The sequence below is a fragment of the Mugil cephalus genome, chromosome 11, assembly GCF_022458985.1.
Source record: "Mugil cephalus isolate CIBA_MC_2020 chromosome 11, CIBA_Mcephalus_1.1, whole genome shotgun sequence".
Classification (NCBI taxonomy): Eukaryota; Metazoa; Chordata; class Actinopteri; order Mugiliformes; family Mugilidae; genus Mugil; species Mugil cephalus.
In genome coordinates, this window is record NC_061780.1 from 3702204 (window position 1) to 3721481 (window position 19278).

Sequence of the window (19278 nt, forward strand, 5' to 3'; positions counted from 1 at the left end):
ACACACTAGTGCAACTACTTTAATGGCAGCCCTGCCACCTTTGTTTGAACATATGCAAATTCAAAGTATCATGTCATACTGGGTGAATGTTGCATAAGAAAGCAAATTTTTATGGCATTTACTGCATCCATGACTCATCCCAGTATCAACTCAGCAGTTCATGTTCTCAGGGGAAGGGCAGGGAAGTGGGCAAAAGATGCTTTGCCAGTGACCCCAGCAAAGCAGGACATGGAGAACGGGAGCATGAAAAGACATGTCTCATTCTAGTAAGCGGAGACAAAGCAAAGCCAAAATACTTTGAAACATTTTCAGTGTTATTCCAGAAGAACTTCTGTAGAATTGAAAAGTACCATTTATCAGGAAATGGCAGCAGTGATTACTGTTGCTAAATACAGCTGAAATACAGAAGTTTACTTGCATTATATAAAATGTATTCTGACATTAAACTAGACAAAGTTCTACCTGTTTTAGGTCAGTTAGGATTACTAAAAATGATTTGTATTTACTACATGCCAAAGTGCATGGAGAGAATTACTATCCCCTCGCCCAGCTGTCATTGGGCGAGAGGCCGGGTACACCATTTAGAATCACCAATGAACTTAAATTCCACTAGTCTGGTTCACCATGGGGTAGGATTTCTAGATGCCAGAAGGTGCCACTGTTCAAACAAACTGTTCACTATTGAAATCCATAATATCCACCAACAACTTGCTCCCATCTCCTCTCACAATCTACCTTCCACACCTCTCTCCCTGTCGCCCCCACCTCCTCAGTCTCTCAGTATTTGTTCTGCCATCAGTCCTTGATATCACTCATTTGATTAAAAAATCCTAACCATCTACTTGCCAGTTAGACCCCCTCCTCACTTCTCTTGTCAAAGCCACGCCCCCTCTCTTGCCCCTTATATCATGCACATAATCTACTCCTCCCTCACCACTGGAATTGTTCCCTCACCCCTCAAAACAGCTACTGTCACCCCAAGACTCAAGATACCTGGTGCAGATCCGAATGACCTCAATAACTTCCGTCCAATCTCCAATCTTCCATTTCTCTCCAAGATCCTTGGAGTCAGATACCAAACCTGACTCCACCCTCCCCACCTCCCTCGCTCACGATTGCCTACTCGAAATAAAATTCTGGTTTTCATTCACCTTCCTCAAATTAAACAGTAACAAAACAGAAATCATACTTGTTGGCACCAAATCCACCTTGTCCAAATCTCACAGTTTCACCCTATCCATTGACAACTGTTCCATTTCCCCACATCACATCAGCAACATAGCCTGGTCAGCTTACTTCCATCTTTGCAATATTAACCGCCTCTGCCCCTCTCTTACCCCCCACACAGCTGGTCACCAGTAACACCTGGTATGGACCCTTCCACCTAGGAGAAAGAGAATCCTTTTCCAAGGATTTAATTAGTACAAAATCACCACACTGAAACGGATGAATTGATTCCTCAGAGGGTTTCGGGAGCCTGTCAGAAACCTGTAAAAGACCTCAGTCAAACATTTCACATACACAGTCATATAATCATCAGTCCACACTTTGTGTGGGTCAAAGGTGGACTTGCTCCTGTGAACATACCTAAAGGCCTACCCATTAATACCTCATGAGGGCTTAGTCCTGTTGTGGCATTTGGTGTACTACGAATAGAATATAGTACAATCAGAAGTGCATCAGGCCACTTCAAACTTGTCATCAACTTTGTCAGTTTATCCTTACTGGAGGAATTCATCCTGTCCACTGGGGATTATAAGGAACATGTAACTGCCATTGAAACCCCATTAGTGCTGCAAGGTTCTGAGTTATTTTAGCAACAAAAGCTGGGCCTTCATCACTATTTAACTCCATAGACACCCCAAAATGTGGGATTATTTCTTTCACCAAGCATTTTACAACAGTTTTTGCATCTTCTTTTCTAGTAGGATAAGCCTCTGTCCATTTAGAAAACATGATAACTAGCAAGTATTTATAAGCTTGACAGCTAGGCATATGTACAAAATCTATTTGCATATTCGCAAAAGGTCAGGATGGCGGCAGCAGATGATAATGTTTGATAATGTTTCCTGCCTTTCTGTCTGCTGACATATCATATAAGTATTTACCAATGTTTGTGAAACATGTGTAATACCTGACGCAAACCACTGAGATCGAATTATTTCATTTATCCCCCCTTTTCGAACGTGTGTCAGGCCATGTGTTACACGAGCCAAAACATGGAGGAGTAAATGGGGACAAACAGGTTGACTATCGGGATGGAGTCACAAGCCAGAATCCTGCTGTGCACAACCCTTTCTAATCCAAAGCCTTTTCTCCTCAGTATCAGCACAGTTTTGTAACTCTGCAATGTCATTAACAGAAGGTAAAGCAACAAGATCAGAAGGTTGCGTAGAAAGGACACTGCTGTTTGTTTAGCTGCAACATCAGCTTGCGAATTTCCTAGGGAGACAGAATCAGAACCATTAGTATGTGCTTCACACTTGACAATAGCCATCGTGGGAGCATCGTGCGGCGTTGCAGCTCTCAAAACCATAGCAGCCAGAGTCCTTAGCAGCATAGTCAGACCTCTGGGCTGCAATACTACAATTTCGCCATAGAAGCTCAAATCCCATGCTCTACCAACCTTTTCAATAGCAAAACAGAGTCCACATGACATGCTTTACCAGCAAATCATCCGCATACTGGAGTAGAACACTGCCACCCGTTAGATGCTGATGTCCCAGATCATGTTGCACTGCAGCCGCATAGACAGATGGACTATACGCTAAGCCCTGTGGCAGCCTGGTCCACATCCGTTGAGGTGGTTTAAATGTGTATGCAAACAAATACTGGCTATCTGGATGAGGTGGAATTGAGAAAAATGCAGAACTCAGATCAACAATTGTGTAGTACTTTGAATCCCCCTGGCAACCTTCTCTGCCTCACTATCCAACCTTACAGCTTGACCAGACCATCCTGCTCCAGACTGTCCTGATCCTTCACCTGAGTCAGATACCTCTGGTTGTTCATGTGTTCTCCTGCTAGCAAGCAAGCATAAGTTAGCAAACCCTCATCATATCTTCTAGCTCTAGTCAAAGTTTCTCTGTCCCTCTCATCCAACTGGGATTTAAAAAATTTCAAAAGAGCCCAAATAAGGCCATTCAACTTTTGTCCACACATTTATCAAGGCTGTAAAAGGATGCACATAATACCACCCTTTAGCACGTCCAATTTCTCCTGCTGGTGTTTGTGGAGCAAAAAGTTCTCGAAAAATATTTAGAATCAGGAGTATTTGCTTTAGATTTAGGCACTGAGTCAGGTACTTTACCAACAGGTGCTCCAATCTCTTAATTCTGTGTTTTTGGTCTTAAATTTGCTTTGGGAGAATATGTATCTGTCGTCAATGTGGACTAATGATTACCCATGGTTATTTCATTCACTCAACACTCACTCGATAAGAACAAACTACATTGTACCACATCAATGGCTCCATTAACCTTTCAAATGCATCAACAGTTTGGCTCATTTTTTCAAATCATCTGAAGCCTCTGAACTGATACACGGTTTGCAATAAAATTTATAGTCTTCAAGTGAATTTACCTAACAAACCTTTAATGTTACCGAATAACATTTTACAACAATAAATACTGATCTTTTTAAGCAACCTACAACAACTGTAGTATCTTAGTACAGAACACCATATGCTGGCCCAAACTAACATGACTACACACCTAGTCGTGAGCCACAATCCTTAAAGCGTGAATCACATCCACTGTCTAGTAAAAACAAAGCAATACTCCAGTTGGATTCCATTTCCACTGTTCCTTCTCAACAATATAACACAACTTACAACACTACAGCATGTCTAGTCGGTCCTAGGTCCTCTTAAGTTGATCAATATGTGCTTTTAATAATAAATTGCTTCATATACCCTTCTCTGTTAACTGTCGAGTCCATGCATGATGGTAATACAAACAAGCAGCTTATTACATTCGATATCCATGGAATTCATTAGTAATAACCAAGTGGGCTCTCATTCAGTAGGCAGTAGAGCAACTGCTGGTCTTGACACCAGTATAACATTGTAAGCTTTTTGAATCCAGGTCTGACTGTGTAGCACAGTGAGCTGTCTTAAAGTTGACATTGTGAAATATCCCAGGTGAGTAATATTTCCTACAAATCTGATAACCTTTTGCATGAAATTCCCCACTTTTAAATCTTGCATAAAGTACTTGACTAATGATTGATACTGGTTAGAGTCTTTAGCCCTCTCGATGTTAAAAACAGAACCAGGATGACAAACACCTCTGATGTATTTACAGTCTCTTTAATAAGATTGTTTAGCAAAATTCAGACTTATCTTAATTTTCTTATCATGCTTACAGGCTGTCACTGGTGTAAAATTAGACAATACTATGTTCATCTTAACAGTTTACCACCACCTTTGCTTGTCACTACATACATTCTCATTGATGTGTATCATATTCTTTGGTTTAGGTCCATAATGTCGTCAATGGTGAAAAGTGAGGTCATTCTCTCAGTTTACGTCGTTTCCTTCCTGATTGGTTTCCCTGCCAACCTCGTGGCTGTCTATGCCTTCAGTAAGAAGATCCACTCCAAGCCACATCCAACAGACATCCTGCTGCTCAATCTCACCGTCTCCGACCTGCTCTTCTTGATCATCCTTCCTCTCAAGATGCATGAGGCAGCGTCTGGCATGACATGGACTCTGCCCAGCTTCATGTGCTCCATCACCTCCTTCTTCTTTTTCTCCACAATCTACACCAGCTCGTTGATACTGATGGCAGTCAGTGTGGTGCGCTACACTGCAGTAGCATTCCCCATCACCTATCAGCGGCTGCAAAAACCGGTGTATGCGATTAGTATCTGTGCTGTTATTTGGCTAATCTCAGGAGCTCACTGCAGCATCACTTTCATCGCCCTACACCACCCATCCCTGTCCAACAACAACTTCTCTGTGTGCTATGAAAACTTCACAGAAAAACAGTTGGCGTTCCTCCTCCCGGCTCGCTTGGAGTTCTTTATTGTGCTGTGCTTCATACCCCTTCTAATTTGTGTTTTTTGCTACTTGAACTGCATCTATATTTTGTACAGCCGCCCAAGGATATCAAGGATGCAGAAGCAGAAGGCCATTGGCATGGCCATGGGGACTCTCGCTGTGTTCCTTATTTGTGTTATACCATACAATATCTCTCATTTAATTGGTTACTTCCAGGGTAAAAGCCCAGAGTGGAGGTACTACGCCTTGCTGCTTAGCAGTTTTAACACTTGTATTGATCCCATCATCTTCTACTTTTCTTCCTCCAGCTTCCGCTGCACAGGAAAAAAGTCCATATTCAGGAAAAAATGGTCTCCTGCTGTGGAAATGGAAATGCAGCGCACAATGTCCAGCTAAGAGTAAATTTTATCTCCATCGGTGCATCTGACACCTTTAAAAGCATTTAAGCTGATCTCATACTGTTAGACAGTATCTGGCTAAGTAATTTTTTGACTTAATGTTACAATATTACAATGTGCTTTTTTCTTGTCTTCCGAAAACATTAAAATATGACTTTGGCAATTGTGCACATATATGTGTATATGATATACATATTTCCAAATTGTATTGCTTTCCATTTAAATGTGCATTGATATAGTGTGTATTGTTAAAGCATTACTTCCTGTTTACTTTAAACAGGTCCAGCCATTCTTCCACACTCATGTATTCTGTCAGCACGCATGTACTGAAAAACAACACACCTCAGCTGTAAACAGTGTTTAATTACCATGAAGAGCATTTCTACACAACACAGACAGATCAGGTGTGAGGTAATGCCACCACGGCAAACAACTGTACAGGAAATACGTGTGTTGTTCTTACTGTAAATGACTGTGTAATTATCACTATCTCTGGTCACCAAACCCAGGTGACCAGAGAGTGTCACACACTAGTGCAACTACATTAAATGCAGCCCTGCAGACCTTTGTTTGAACATATGCAAATTCAAAGTATCATGTTATACTGGGTGAATGTTGCATAAGAAAACAACTTTTTTCATGGCATTTACTGCATCCATGACTCATCTGAATCACTGAATGTGATTCCAGTATCAACTTCAGCAGTTCAACCTCTCAAAGGCGGAGAGGTGGGCAAAAGATGCTTTGCCGCTGATCCCAGCAAAGCAGGACATGGAGGACAAGAGTGTGAAAAGACATGTCTCCTTCTAGTAAGACGCGAGAAAGCAAAGACAAAATACTAATACTAATAGTCTGGTTCACCCTGGGGTAGGATTTCCAGATGCCAGAAGGTGCCACATTCATCTGTTCAAACAAATATACCTAACCATAAACACCATGAGAATAATCAACCATCATACTAATCCTGTGTCAGAGATGACGCTTGATGCAAAATCACTCCCAGGACATAAGTAAACGTGAGATGAGAGTAAGAGAGTGAGCATTATCCACAGTGACACGAATCCGGTACTGACAGGAAGAAGTCATTTCTCCAAAAACAACATAAGAAATCCATATTACAGTTTGAAACTATGATATGACGACAAGCCTTTGTCAAAGGAAGGTATCTTCCTCTCCTCGCCACGATCTTTATACCTTTTGGAAAGGGTAGTCCACCTACGCACAAATCACCCGTCAATTTCTCACGTTTAAGTTATTTATTTGGTACACAGAGAATAAGTATTGATTTCATAACACTGTATGAGAGCCCTAATACATGGGATGCAACAACAACCATACAGAGCAAACACCACGAATGCAATAGCAAGTGTGGTAGCTACGCTAGCTACTAATTTTCCCCATTTACCAAAGATTTGTTAAACAGGCCAGATAAGGGGTCAGTGACCCCAGAATGCTCTTTTAGTTTATGTGAGAGGGCTCTAAGGCCTCTCAAGGTTTTGGTCAGGGATCTGTCAGGGGCACTATTGGGAATTAATGTACAGCACACTTCTCCAAACATGCTACAGACACCTCCCTTTTCAGCCAGGATCAGAGCAAGAGCAAGTCTATTCTGGTGTGCTGTAAGAGACCCTTCTCTTGTATAATTTGCCAATCTCTACATATTATAATGTAAATAATTTATTCACATATACATTTTTGTTAGGGGTAATCCACAGGAATATGGATCCCCACCTGGTTGCGATCTGGTCAGCCAATTTATACTTATCTGGTACCCCGTTCATAATAAAGCTCAACTCCCACCGTATTTCTGTATACATTGATCTTGGTAAGTTTCTCATGATGTCCACATTCTTGGGTCCCCCTGTTGAAATAATTATTTTGTGGGGGATACTTACAGCATCCTTTTCCTTGATCTGTGATCTCTCCTCTACATTCAGCCATAATAATGGTGTGATCACTATCAGGCTTACCACTGCCAAACAGGCCCGTGTATAACCATGACCTGTAGGTCAACATCTTATTCTCCCTCTGTTTCTTCACCTATGTCCCTTAGGTGCTTTCTGATTTCTCTAAGGTTTCTCTCTGTGGACAGCTGTCCTTTTCTACAGTGTGTTTTGTGCCAATATTTATTTACCTTAGTCTGCTCCTCGAAGATTAAACTTAGAGCAAGTGGACATGTATCTACAAAATATTTACACACTTCTGATAGATTGGAATGTCACCATTTTTGTCCTATCATTTCAGTAAGCCTTCTTCCTGATTGATGTCCGCTTTTATGTCCCTCTTCACATCTCATCATCAGCAAGGTAGAGGAGGTGACAATTCTCCCATCATGTGACCTCCATATGTCCATTATTTTACATTTACTGGCTCCTTTGTCAACCCACGCCAGTTTCTCATGAGGGGCGGCTTTAGCTTGCATACTCAAGACTTCACTAATGACTTTCTGTTCCATGGTCTCATTGCTTTCTTCCTTCGTGAACTGACATAATGCATTCTACTGGTCCTTTGTTGGCTTAGGGTGAACTTTTTGGCTTTAAATGTAGCTTGTTACCCCATGGTTTATGTGTACTGTGGTGTCCTGTCATTGTGTGATGTGAGCTGTCCCTTTTGGCACTTTAGCTATAGCACATAATGCTCTGGTGCCAGAAGGATGATCTTTTTAAAGTAAGTAAAGTCATCAAACTAATATATGTTAGTGTTCATTTAGTGATAGGTGCCAGCAACAAAATAGTTTGTCGCACCACTTCCCTGTCCTTTGTGTTGAAGCAGTATGGGAGGTGAAGTTGGGTCCTTCAGACTTCAGTCGTTACACTGTAAAAAAGGATTCTGTGGTCATGTAGATTTGAATTCATGTATTTCGTAAAATATATTCATTTTGTGGTAAATATTTAATTACATTTCAAATAACAAAGTTTGAAATAAATTCACCCATTGTAGTTAAATAAAACAAAAGTATTATGTTTATTTAATTCTGAATAGAGAGAATATTGAGTGAATACAGATTAATGTAAGCAGGGAACTGAAACTGAACTTAATTGAAAAGCACTTCCTGTCAAAGTGTGCTTTTTCTTGAGGCTATCATACCCAAAAGCCATTTGAAGAGAGTAGGTACGCTGAATGTTCTTCAAAGTTTAACTGGTTGACTAATATAAGCAATGTCCAGTCAATGCAATTTCCATACTAAACAATCAACATGCACTGAGTCCATTTTGTCAAATGTGTGTGCTATTAAGTTTAATAGTTAGTACTGAACTCTGACTCTTTGCCTTTTTTGTTCATGCAAATCATTTTAAAGTATTTGTTAAAGTAACATAACACCATTGAATAATATTAAGAAATCATTTTGGAGTAACAGATGAAAATCAGGTACCCTGGAAGTGATGAAATCACTTTAACCTTACACATTAAATTGGTATTACAGTAACATAAGAATCATGTTGAATCAACAGGATTCTTTTAAACAGTCTTAACGTAATTGAAATATTTTGGTTTGACAAGTAATAATTAAAATTATGTTAGTCTAGCACAATAGGATTGTGTGGGAGTGATGTACACATTAAAATGATGTACATCCAAAGGATCTTAGGGTGTTTCTTTTTTTCTTTCTTTCTTTCTTTCTTTCTTATTTCACATTTAATGAGCCTTCGTAAAGGGGTTATAATTTCAGCATACTCGGGTATGCTATTTTTACTGTAGTTAGCCATCCTTAGAAATGCCATCATATGTTACGCAGTAACAGGTTTTTCATGTGAAACTCTGATGTTTTTGTGGTTTGCTTTCATACCTACACCATGGCCTGAAATGATTCTTCCAAGTAACATCACTCGAGCTCTGCATTTTCTGTCATTTAGATTTGGACACTTTAAACTCTTTCTCCCCCTTTGTCCATAGACTCCTTCTGTATCTTGGGTCAAGTCACGTGGATATGGCATCTATATTGGTGAAGCCCCCCTCTATCCTATTTCACTGTCTGATTTTTAATCAGAACGGTCTGATTCCGCTCTTGCTCCAGAATTGTTTCTTTCTATGCTGGTATCTTTGGTACACAGTTTGTTACAACTGTGTTGCAGTCCATGTTCTAATCCTTCCAAGGCCTCAGTCTGTTCTGTGGTTTGCTCTTCCAACTGTTTCAGGACCTTTGTTAGTTGTTCAGTATCATGTGGTTTTGTTGTTTGTTCTTCCAGGTCTCTTATCACGTCCCTGTCATCCGCTTTCTTCCCCCCTATGCTCTATCTCCCTCACTCCCTTCTTCACTCCCTCCTGTGTCTCCATTTTTGACCTTGACTCCACTTCACTGCTTTAACGGTTAATTTGGCCATTTCGTCTTTTAATTCATTCAACGTACTTTTCATTTCTTTTAACTGCTCCTCTCTTGCCTCTTCTTTATATGCTTGCTCAACAGCCTCCCCCGGTGTGGGTTTTTAATTCACATGTAAGCATGCCTTTGGTTGCAATCATTTGTGGCATCTGTACGAACAGAACAGGTTTTTCATGAACTTGGGCTATACTGTTCATTGGAGTTCCTCGGTTATGCTCTCTCCATCATAGTCCTAGTGTCCACATACAGATGTTTTGATGTTGGTGCATTAGCCTGCTCTTTCTATGGTGTGTATGGAGGTGATATCTCACCAGTTGTCGCGGCGGTTGTCCCTGTTAGTCCGTCCTTATCTTCCTGCTTTTCTCCGGTCTGGATTGCTTGCATGGAATGTTCTTGTGGCTATAAAAGCAATTGCTAAAATGCAGGTGTGTAAGTTTTATATGATCCTCAATCTTAACCTTTTCTTTTTCCTTCTTTCCCTTCGATAACCTTCCCGCTTGTTCAAGTTCCATCATCAGTTGAATCAATTTATTTTGGAGAGTTCCCATATAGAACTTCCGTTGTGTGTCTGTCGGCGGGGGGCCCCCTAAGCCACCAAACAGACCATCTGTTGTTACGTCTCTGCACCACTTTTCAAAATCTTTAAGCTCTCTTTTTGCTCTCATCTCCGGGAAGGATCGTTTTATTCTGTCCCTCCCTTCCTTTAAGTGGGCTTCTAATGTCCCTGGTTCTGTTGTGTCTGAATCACACATACTGTGTTCTCATTCACACAATCTGGGCAGCTTTTACATCCAGATAATCAGACAATATCAGGCCTGACTATCTGGATGAGGGGATCATCGAAAACCCTTCTCTGTTCTTTTTATACCACTGATTCGTACATATTCTCTGTGTTTTATTCTTACTAACAGTACTACTGTTGAATTATACTCTCACAGCCATGAAATGTCTCGTAAGAAATGCAGAAATTTGGTTAAGAGGTTTTCTGCTCAAATTTTTACTTAGTTGTGGCCGCTGACTGTAAGAGATGCTCCTCCAGTGTAACTTTCCTGGTATCCCGGACGAGCCCCCAATTTGTCGAAGGAAGGTAGCCCAGGATCTTTATACCTTTTGGAAGGTAGTCCACCTACGCACAAATCACGCAACAATTTCTCACGTTTAGGTTATTTATTTGGTACACAGAGAATAAGTATTGATTTCAGTGCTGAGACTTCAATCAGTCCACCTTAGGGGTAGAAAAAAACAAAAGCCCCCCTTCAAGCGTGTACAGTGACCTTATTCTACCTAGACTCCGCCCATCCAGAAGGGAGGAGCACTGCCTCTCATGTGTTAGTGAGTGTCTATGTGTAGCCAATTAGCTTTATCTGGTTTCCAGCGTATGAAATATTAGGGTGTGATGTATCCTAGTCTGTGAGCAAGCTGTAGCAAAGCGGAAAACAACTCCTTATATGAAGAGATAACGGAAGTAACACTCTTCCTGATTTTTTCCAGTGTTATACACAGACTGAAGGTCTTACTCAACCCCTTAAAACCCAACACCTTAAAACTGTACCTCATGAAGAATGAAGAATAAGATGCAAATTAAGGAAATATTTTATATGCTTTCAGGCCTCTGCGTTGACACACATCGGTGTCACTGGATTTAAATCATCAAAGGTTTGCTGTAGCTTTGTCTTTTGACTTACACCAAATGTTATGCCAAAATCAGCTAACTAATGTAGGGTTGCAAGTGGGTCATAAGCAAGTCTATACAAATGTGTACATATACTCACCCACTCCCTAAATCTGTTACTTGAGTATAATCATTTCTGTTGGGATGTTGTTATATAGAGCTCAAATGTGATGTCTTTTAAGGGTTTAGTGTGTTCCTGGTGCTTGAAGAGACAACAGTAGAGTCAACACTGAGGTCTGATTGTCAGGGTCTTCCTCAACAAATGTCTGTGTCTTCAGGACACATTCTCACATCGAGAGAGAGCACAAAGATGGAACACAGAGCACCAAGAGTTATTCAGTAGATTACAAGGCTGCTAAGCAAGCCTTTTATACGTATGTTGCATTCACGCTACACCTGTGTTGTTGTGTGAGCTATTAATATCTTGAGGATTGTAGGTTAGTTTGAGATTATAAAACTGCATGTTATAGTGACCTCAATATCATCCAAAACAACCATAACAATTGTGTGAAAATTATTGATATTTTTGATACATTTTATTCAGCAAAAAGAGCCTGGGCTCAAATTGACTCCAATGAACCGATGTATACAACATTTTGATTTTATGCTTACCCAATTGTCTCCATTAAATTAGAAAAAATCATAAAATATGAGTCAAAAGCAATTGATGTTTGTCATGTATTTAGGGACATTAAACAGTGAATTGGGTCAAACTGACCCCAAAATAGGAGGGTCAGATTATCATGTTGCTTTTATTGTATGTATGTGGCAAGAATGAAAGACTGCAGTTGACTTGCAGTGTAGATTTACATTTGTGCATTTGTTTGGAGCCAGCATTAAGTTAGCTGATCTGGAACGATTCTCTGGAGAGATCGGACAATGCAAACCTTTTTTGGTAGATTGTCCCATGCATTTTGAACATTTGCCCCAGTCATTTCCCACTGACAGATTAAAGATAGCCTTTATGATATCCCACTTGTCAGGGAGAGCCGGAACATGGGCCACAGAAGAGTGGTCCTGAGGCTCTGCAGTTCTGTCTCCAATTGTTTTGTAAGGAGACCTTACAAAAAACATTTGGCCCGGTGTCAACCGACCGGGAGAAGGCACGGGAACAGAACAGGCTGAAACAAGGACACCAAACTGCGACTATGCCACCCACTTCCGCACCGCGGCGGCGGGGAGTTGGTGTAACTCTGTCTCCTTGTTCAATGTCTTCCTCAAGGGGCACGACTGATCCCATTCAAGAGCTCCTGGTGCCGTTGGATTTACCCCCTGACCTGGATTCCATTATAGTACTAGCCATACGGACGGACTTCAGGGTGTATGAGCTCAAATTAGTATCCAGCAGCAGGTGACAGAAAATCCCAGGCTCCCAAGCACCAAAATTGCTTGATCCCCAACATTCAACAGCGGAGAAACATTTTCGCTTCCCCATGGAGGAAGCGGACGAGCCCATGTAGCTAGGTAGAACTCAGCTGACTCAGGAATGGCGATGGTGCTGTCAGCAGGAGGGACACTGCTTTTACTGCGGGGAGTTGGCTTATATCTTTGCCACATGCCCTGCTAAGAGACCCACAATGGTGAGTCAATTCAGCCTCTGGCTCCACTCCACCAAAGCTCACTGCTTTGAAGGTAACACACCGTGCCTCCACCACAAACCTGGAAGCTCTCATAGACTCTGGGGCTGACAATTGAATGACGGACTGCTCCATCATGGGAGGCTGAACTTTCAGATAGGCTGATAAAGGGTTGTGCACTTAACAAAGGCAAACGCATTATTCACCATTACACACAAAACAGAACTTCTATAACCCCACATTGGTTTGCACAAATTTAACAAATTAACTTTTTCTTATTCACGTCTACTTCAATAACCATGTGGTGGGAGGAAGCCTCCAAGAGCAGTTGTTTAAACGTCTCCACCTCAGGGAAAGGTTTGACTGAAATTAACGTTGTCTCTGTTAATTCTGCCACAGATTTGAGTTTGGTGCTCGCCTGTTATCACTACCTCAAGGAAGTCTTTAACAAGATCAAGGTCATGTCACTTCCTCCTCATCAACCTTACGATCGCACCATCGACCTGATTCCCAGCGCAACCTTGCATAGACTACAGCCCTCTCAACGACATAACTATCAAAAATCACTATCCTCTTCCTCTCATGACTTCTGTTTTTGACCACCAAGCTGGACTTACGCAATGCATATCATTTAAATAGAATACAGGAGGGTGACGAGTGGCAGACAGGTTTTAACACCCCGAGTGGTCATTATGAGTATTTAGTCGTGCCATTTGGCCTCAAACGCACCAGCAGGTTTTCCAGGTCATGATAAACAATGTGCTTAGGGACTTCCTAGACCAGTTTGTGTATGTGTACCTTGATGACATCCTCATCTACACACCTGAACTTGACACACACATGGAACATGTAACTAAGCTATTAAGTAAGAGATACTTTGTGGAAGCAACCCTCTGCGTCGTCCATTCATTGCTGATAGACACCTCATCGGGCATTGTCCCGCTTATACCACGGTCACTTACGACATAAATAAATATTAGATCAATTATTAATACGTTAATGTTGTTTTTTACCGTTTAAATCATAAGTTTTTCACAAGAAGCAGCTGACCGGAGTATTTAACATCATAACAAGTTTGTCCAGTTCCTCCGGTGTCACCTCGTGTCGCATCTCCTTCTTTCCATATTCTCTTCTCTTTCACTCCTGCCGCACCCCAGTCTTCAAAATTATCAAATTCACCAAATAGGTTAAGTTAACTATAAAATCACTCATTTTTTATTAACTGTATTGCTGTTGTGATAAACTGTGAAATAACGTATGTTCTGTGTTTCTGTTGCCACGGTTACCTAAGCATTTGAGCCAGCGCAATCATTTAGAACTGTCATCAGGTAATTTGACCAGAATGTCTTTATGGGTGTCCATTATTACTTTTTAATGTACACCCTGGAGCCAATCAGAATCGAGGATTCACCCAGACCATGGTATAACAAGCTTTATGTAAAAGTTGAGAAGAGTGTCTTTCATGCCGATACCATCTCCTTCCTGGGTTCATCGTAGCTAAAGTGACTGTGAAGTGAAGTGAATGTGACTGAATGGCCCAAGCCGGATAGCTGGAAAAAGGTTCAGCAGTTCCTTGGGTTTGCTGACTTTTACAGGCAGTTTATTCGAGGCTTTAGTGCTAGAGCTGCTCCACTCCATACTCTTACCTCTCCTCAGGTGGAGTTCCACTGGTCACCGGAGGCAGAAACAGCCAGCACTGTTCTTTAACAGATTTTCCTTTGGGCTTTCTTAAAGGCCAGGGTCCTGGAACATCAAGCCAGACACCTCGTCTCAACTATTTGACTCCGAACCAGATCCCATCTTTCCACTGACCTGTGTGTGTAGAAAATGAGGTAAAGCAGACTAATGGTGGGGCTCCGCCACCTAGTGGGTGCCCAGAGAATCGTTTGTTTGTCCCTACTGATTTGCGCCCACAGTAGATTCATTTGGTCCACACCTCGCTGCTTTCCTGTCATCCAGGAGTTCGGAGGAATATGTTTGTCATCTCCCAGAGGTGCTAGTGGTCATCCATGAAATCAGAGGTCCAGGAGTATGTTAAGGGTTCGGTCTGTGCCAGGGACAAGGCATAATTTTTTCCTCAGTCAGGAGTTTTGTTTTTGTTTGTTAATTTAATAAAGTTGGCTTCAGCTGTACCCCTCTCTCTGTGTTTAAGTTCTGTTTTCGAGTCTGGCAATGTAATTGTAAGGTTAAAATTTATTTCAGCAGAGAGCTGGTGGGAGCAGGTCCTTTATTAATATACCCAAGATGAAAGTCAACATGAGTCACATTTTTGCATTTTAGTAATATTAACCAAGCGGTGTCTGCTTGTTGCTATGGGACGAGTAGAGCAGGATGTTGCTCTGGGTTTCAGTATGAATCATTTTTCCGGGTTATAACATCTTTTTAGGAGCTTATCTTTGAACTCACAAGGTATGAACTAGTGGACTTGGTTGTCAAGCACAGAGCGGAGTTTTTGTTGTCTTTCAAAGCTTTGACATTTATGAAATATTTTGCTGCCAGGTGAGTAATTATATTTACCTTATCAAATCAACTATTGATAATCTTCTTTGTTATTGAAATTCCCATCTGGTGTTTGAAATCTTTGCATGAAAGGCGACTGTGACTATATTAATTTGATACTGGTTAGAGTCTTTAGCCCTCTTGATGTTAAAAACAGAACCAAGATGACAAACACCTCTGATGTATTTACAGTCTCTTTAATAAGATTGTTGGCAAAACATCTGGGTTCAGACTTATCTTCATTTTCTTATCATGTTTACATACTGTCACTCATGTAAAATTAGACAATACTATTTTCCTAACAGTTTAGCACCACTTTTCTTTGTCACTACATACATTCTCATTGATGTGTATCATATTCTTAGGTCATATTTAGGTCCATAATGGCGTCAATGGTGAAGAGTGAGGTCATTCTCTCAGTTTACGTCGTTTCCTTCCTGATTGGTTTCCCTGCCAATGTCGTGGCTGTCTATGCCTTCAGTAAGAAGATCCACTCCAAGCCACGTCCAACAGACATCCTGCTGCTCAATCTCACCGTCTCCGACCTGCTCTTCTTGATCATCCTTCCTCTCAAGATGCATGAGGCAGCGTCTGGCATGACATGGACTCTGCCCAGCTTCATGTGCTCCATCACGTCCTTTTTCTTTTTCTCCACAATCTACACCAGCTCGTTGATACTGATGGCAGTCAGTGTGGTGCGCTACACTGCAGTAGCATTCCCCATCACCTATCAGCGGCTGCAAAAACCGGTGTATGCGATTAGTATCTGTACTGTTATTTGGCTAATCTCAGGAGCTCACTGCAGCATCACTTTCATCGCCCTACACCACCCATCCCTGTCCAACAACAACTTCACTGTGTGCTATGAAAACTTCACAGAAAAACAGTTGGCGTTCCTCCTCCCGGCTCGCTTGGAGTTCTTTATAGTGCTTTGCTTCATACCCCTTCTAATTTGTGGTTTTTCCTACTTCAACTGCATCCTTATTCTGTACCGACGACCTGGGATATCCCAGAAACAGAAGCAGAAGGCCATTGGCATGGCCATGGGGACTCTCGCTGTGTTCCTTATTTGTGTTATACCATACAATATCTCTCATTTAATTGGTTACTTCCAGGGTAAAAGCCCAGAGTGGAGGTACTACACCTTGCTGCTTAGCAGTTTTAACACTTGTATTGATCCCATCATCTTCTACTTTTCTTCCTCCAGCTTCCGCTGCACAGGAAAAAAGTCCATATTCAGGAAACATTAGTCTCCTACTGTGGAAATGGAAAGGCAGGGCACAATGTCCAGCTAAGAGTAAATTTTATTTTCAGTGTCACATCTGACAGCTTTAAAAGCTTTTAAGCTGATCTCATATTATTAGACTGTATCTTCCACAAGACGTGTCAGGTACATATCATGTACCTAACCTAGTGTAACAGCACGACAGCCTAAGTAATTTTTCGACTTACTGTTACAATATTGCAACGTGCTTGCTAAAGTTGTGTTTTCCGAAAACATTAAAATATGACTTTGGCAATTGTGCACATATGTATGCATATATGATATACATACACTACTGGTCAAAGTTTTAGAACACCACACTTTTCCCATTGTTTTTTACTGAAAATTATTCAGTTTGTGTCTGAAATGAAAGCATAGAACAAATTAGCAATTTGAGTTGAAAAAGAAATCATGGAATCAATTTACAGACCAAAATGTATTCTAAACTTTTGACTCATCAAAGTAGCAACCTTTGGCAGATATAAAAGCTGAACACACTCGTGGCGTTCTTTCTACAATATAAATCAAATATTCTTGAGAAAGTTCTTCCCAAGTCTGTTGCAGAAGTTTCCGTAAATGTGTGGCACTTGTAGGTTGTTTGGCTTTGACTCTTCTGTCCAGTTCATCCCAAACCAGCTCGATGGAGTTTAAGTCTTTAGACTGTGCTGGCCACTGCATGTTTTCAAGCTTACCATCTTACTCTTTTTTCCTGAAGTAGTTTTGGCATAGCTTGGACTTGTGTTTTGGGTTGTTATCTTGCTGTAGGATGAACCTCTGACCAACTAGGCACATACCAGAGCGTATTGCGTGGCGCTGCAGAATGCTGTGGTAGCTGTTTTGGTTCAGGGTGCTGCACACTCTGTACAAGTCATAGAACCTGGATCCAGCAAAACAGTCCCAGACCATCACACGTTCCACAGTTGATGTCACACATCAACTGTTGAACCATCCTCTCGCCTACTCGACAGCGTACAAAGATCCTGCGTGATGAACCAAAGACTTGAAATTTTGAATCACCAGTCCATAATACCTTCTTCCGGTCTTCAGTAGTCCAATGGCGGTGTTTCGTGGCCCAGGAGAGCCTCTTTATCTTATTGTGACATCTTAGCGATGGCTTTTTTGCTGCAACTCGTCCTGTCAAACCTGCAGCTCGAAGTCTTCTCTTCACAGTTGAAACTGAGACTCGCTTACTATGACTACTATTAAGCTGTGCTTGAAGCTGTTGTCCTGTGAGCCACCTATCTTGCAAGCTGTTAACGCTCAGAAACTTGTCCTCAGATTCAGTTGTGGCTTTGGGTCTGCCAGACCGCTTCCTGTCACAGTTTCCCCCAGTTTCTGAGCCTTTTGATGGTGAAGAAAACTGTACTCACTGTCACCTTGACTTTCTTTGCAACTTCCCTGTAGGAAAGACCTACATTTTTAAGTGTTATGATGGTCTGTCTCTCTTCCATTGTTAATTGCCTTTTTTTTTTTTTTCTTTTGCCATTTTTGTAGCAACACATTACTTTCTGCAGTACAATACTGTTTACCTGATGCTCATGAGGGTCTGGTACCACACTGTGTTCCAACACTGCTTTTATGCAGACAGAGGGGGTTGTTAGTCATCCAGAAAAGTTGGAACATCTGTAGGAATTAGTAGCACCAGCATTCAAGGCTGATTCAACCTTCATTGCTGCAGAACAGCTTTAAATTGTTAACCTACTTCATGTTCCCTGAAAAAGGCCTTTCTGTATATGTATATATTCTAAAATGTACATTATTTTTCAGTTTTGGGTAATTAACCCTTTTTTTAACCTCTGGCTGTTCAGTACTTACCTTTGTAGTGTTTCAAGCTAATCATTGGGCTTGCATGACTTGAATTGCAATAAATAACTGGAAAAAATAGGGTCTTCTAAAACTTTTGTGTATTTCCAAATTTTATTACATTCCATTTAAATGTGCATTGCTATATTATGTATTGTTAAAGCATTACTTCCTGTTTACTTTAAACAGGTCCAGCCATTCTTCCACACACGTAGAATATAACTCGAAAACAACACACCTGTAAACAGTGTTTAATTACCACAACGAGCATTTCTATACATCACAGACAGATCAAGTGTGAGGTAATGCCACCACAACAAACCCCTGTACAGGAAATGCATGCAACTCCATTAATGTCAGCACTGTGGACTTTTGTTTGAACATATGCATACTAGGTGAATTTTGTTTATGGCATTTACTGCATCCATGACTCATCTCAAACACTGAATGTGATACCAGTATCAACTCAGCAGTTGAGTTTTATTCTCTCCCCTAGAGGAAAACTGATTATGTATTAAACAATACACACAGGAGTTAGTAAAATAACAGACAACCATTCACACCTATGGGCAATTAGAGTCACCAGTTAACCTAACCTGCATGTCTTTGGCCTGTGGGAGGAGGCTGGAGTACCCAGAGAGAATAGCAACTCCACACAGAAAGGCCCCAGCCAGCCAGCGAGTTTGAACCCAAAACCCTGTAGTTGTCAGTGCAGTACAGTGCTAAACATAACCACGCCCCT

The 19278-nt window shown here is 41.2% G+C and overlaps 2 protein-coding genes across 2 annotated transcripts; both read left to right on the top strand.

Moving 5' to 3' along the window:
• The first annotated feature begins 4307 nt into the window (after positions 1-4307).
• LOC125015852 (free fatty acid receptor 2-like) lies at positions 4308-5398 on the top strand. Its single transcript, XM_047597863.1, has one exon. The coding sequence runs from the start codon at positions 4358-4360 to the stop codon at positions 5396-5398; it is 1041 nt and encodes a 346-aa protein (XP_047453819.1). The 5' UTR covers positions 4308-4357.
• A 10309-nt stretch (positions 5399-15707) lies between these two features.
• LOC125016635 (free fatty acid receptor 2-like) lies at positions 15708-16719 on the top strand. Its single transcript, XM_047599243.1, has one exon. The coding sequence runs from the start codon at positions 15853-15855 to the stop codon at positions 16717-16719; it is 867 nt and encodes a 288-aa protein (XP_047455199.1). The 5' UTR covers positions 15708-15852.
• Positions 16720-19278: the final 2559 nt, after the last annotated feature.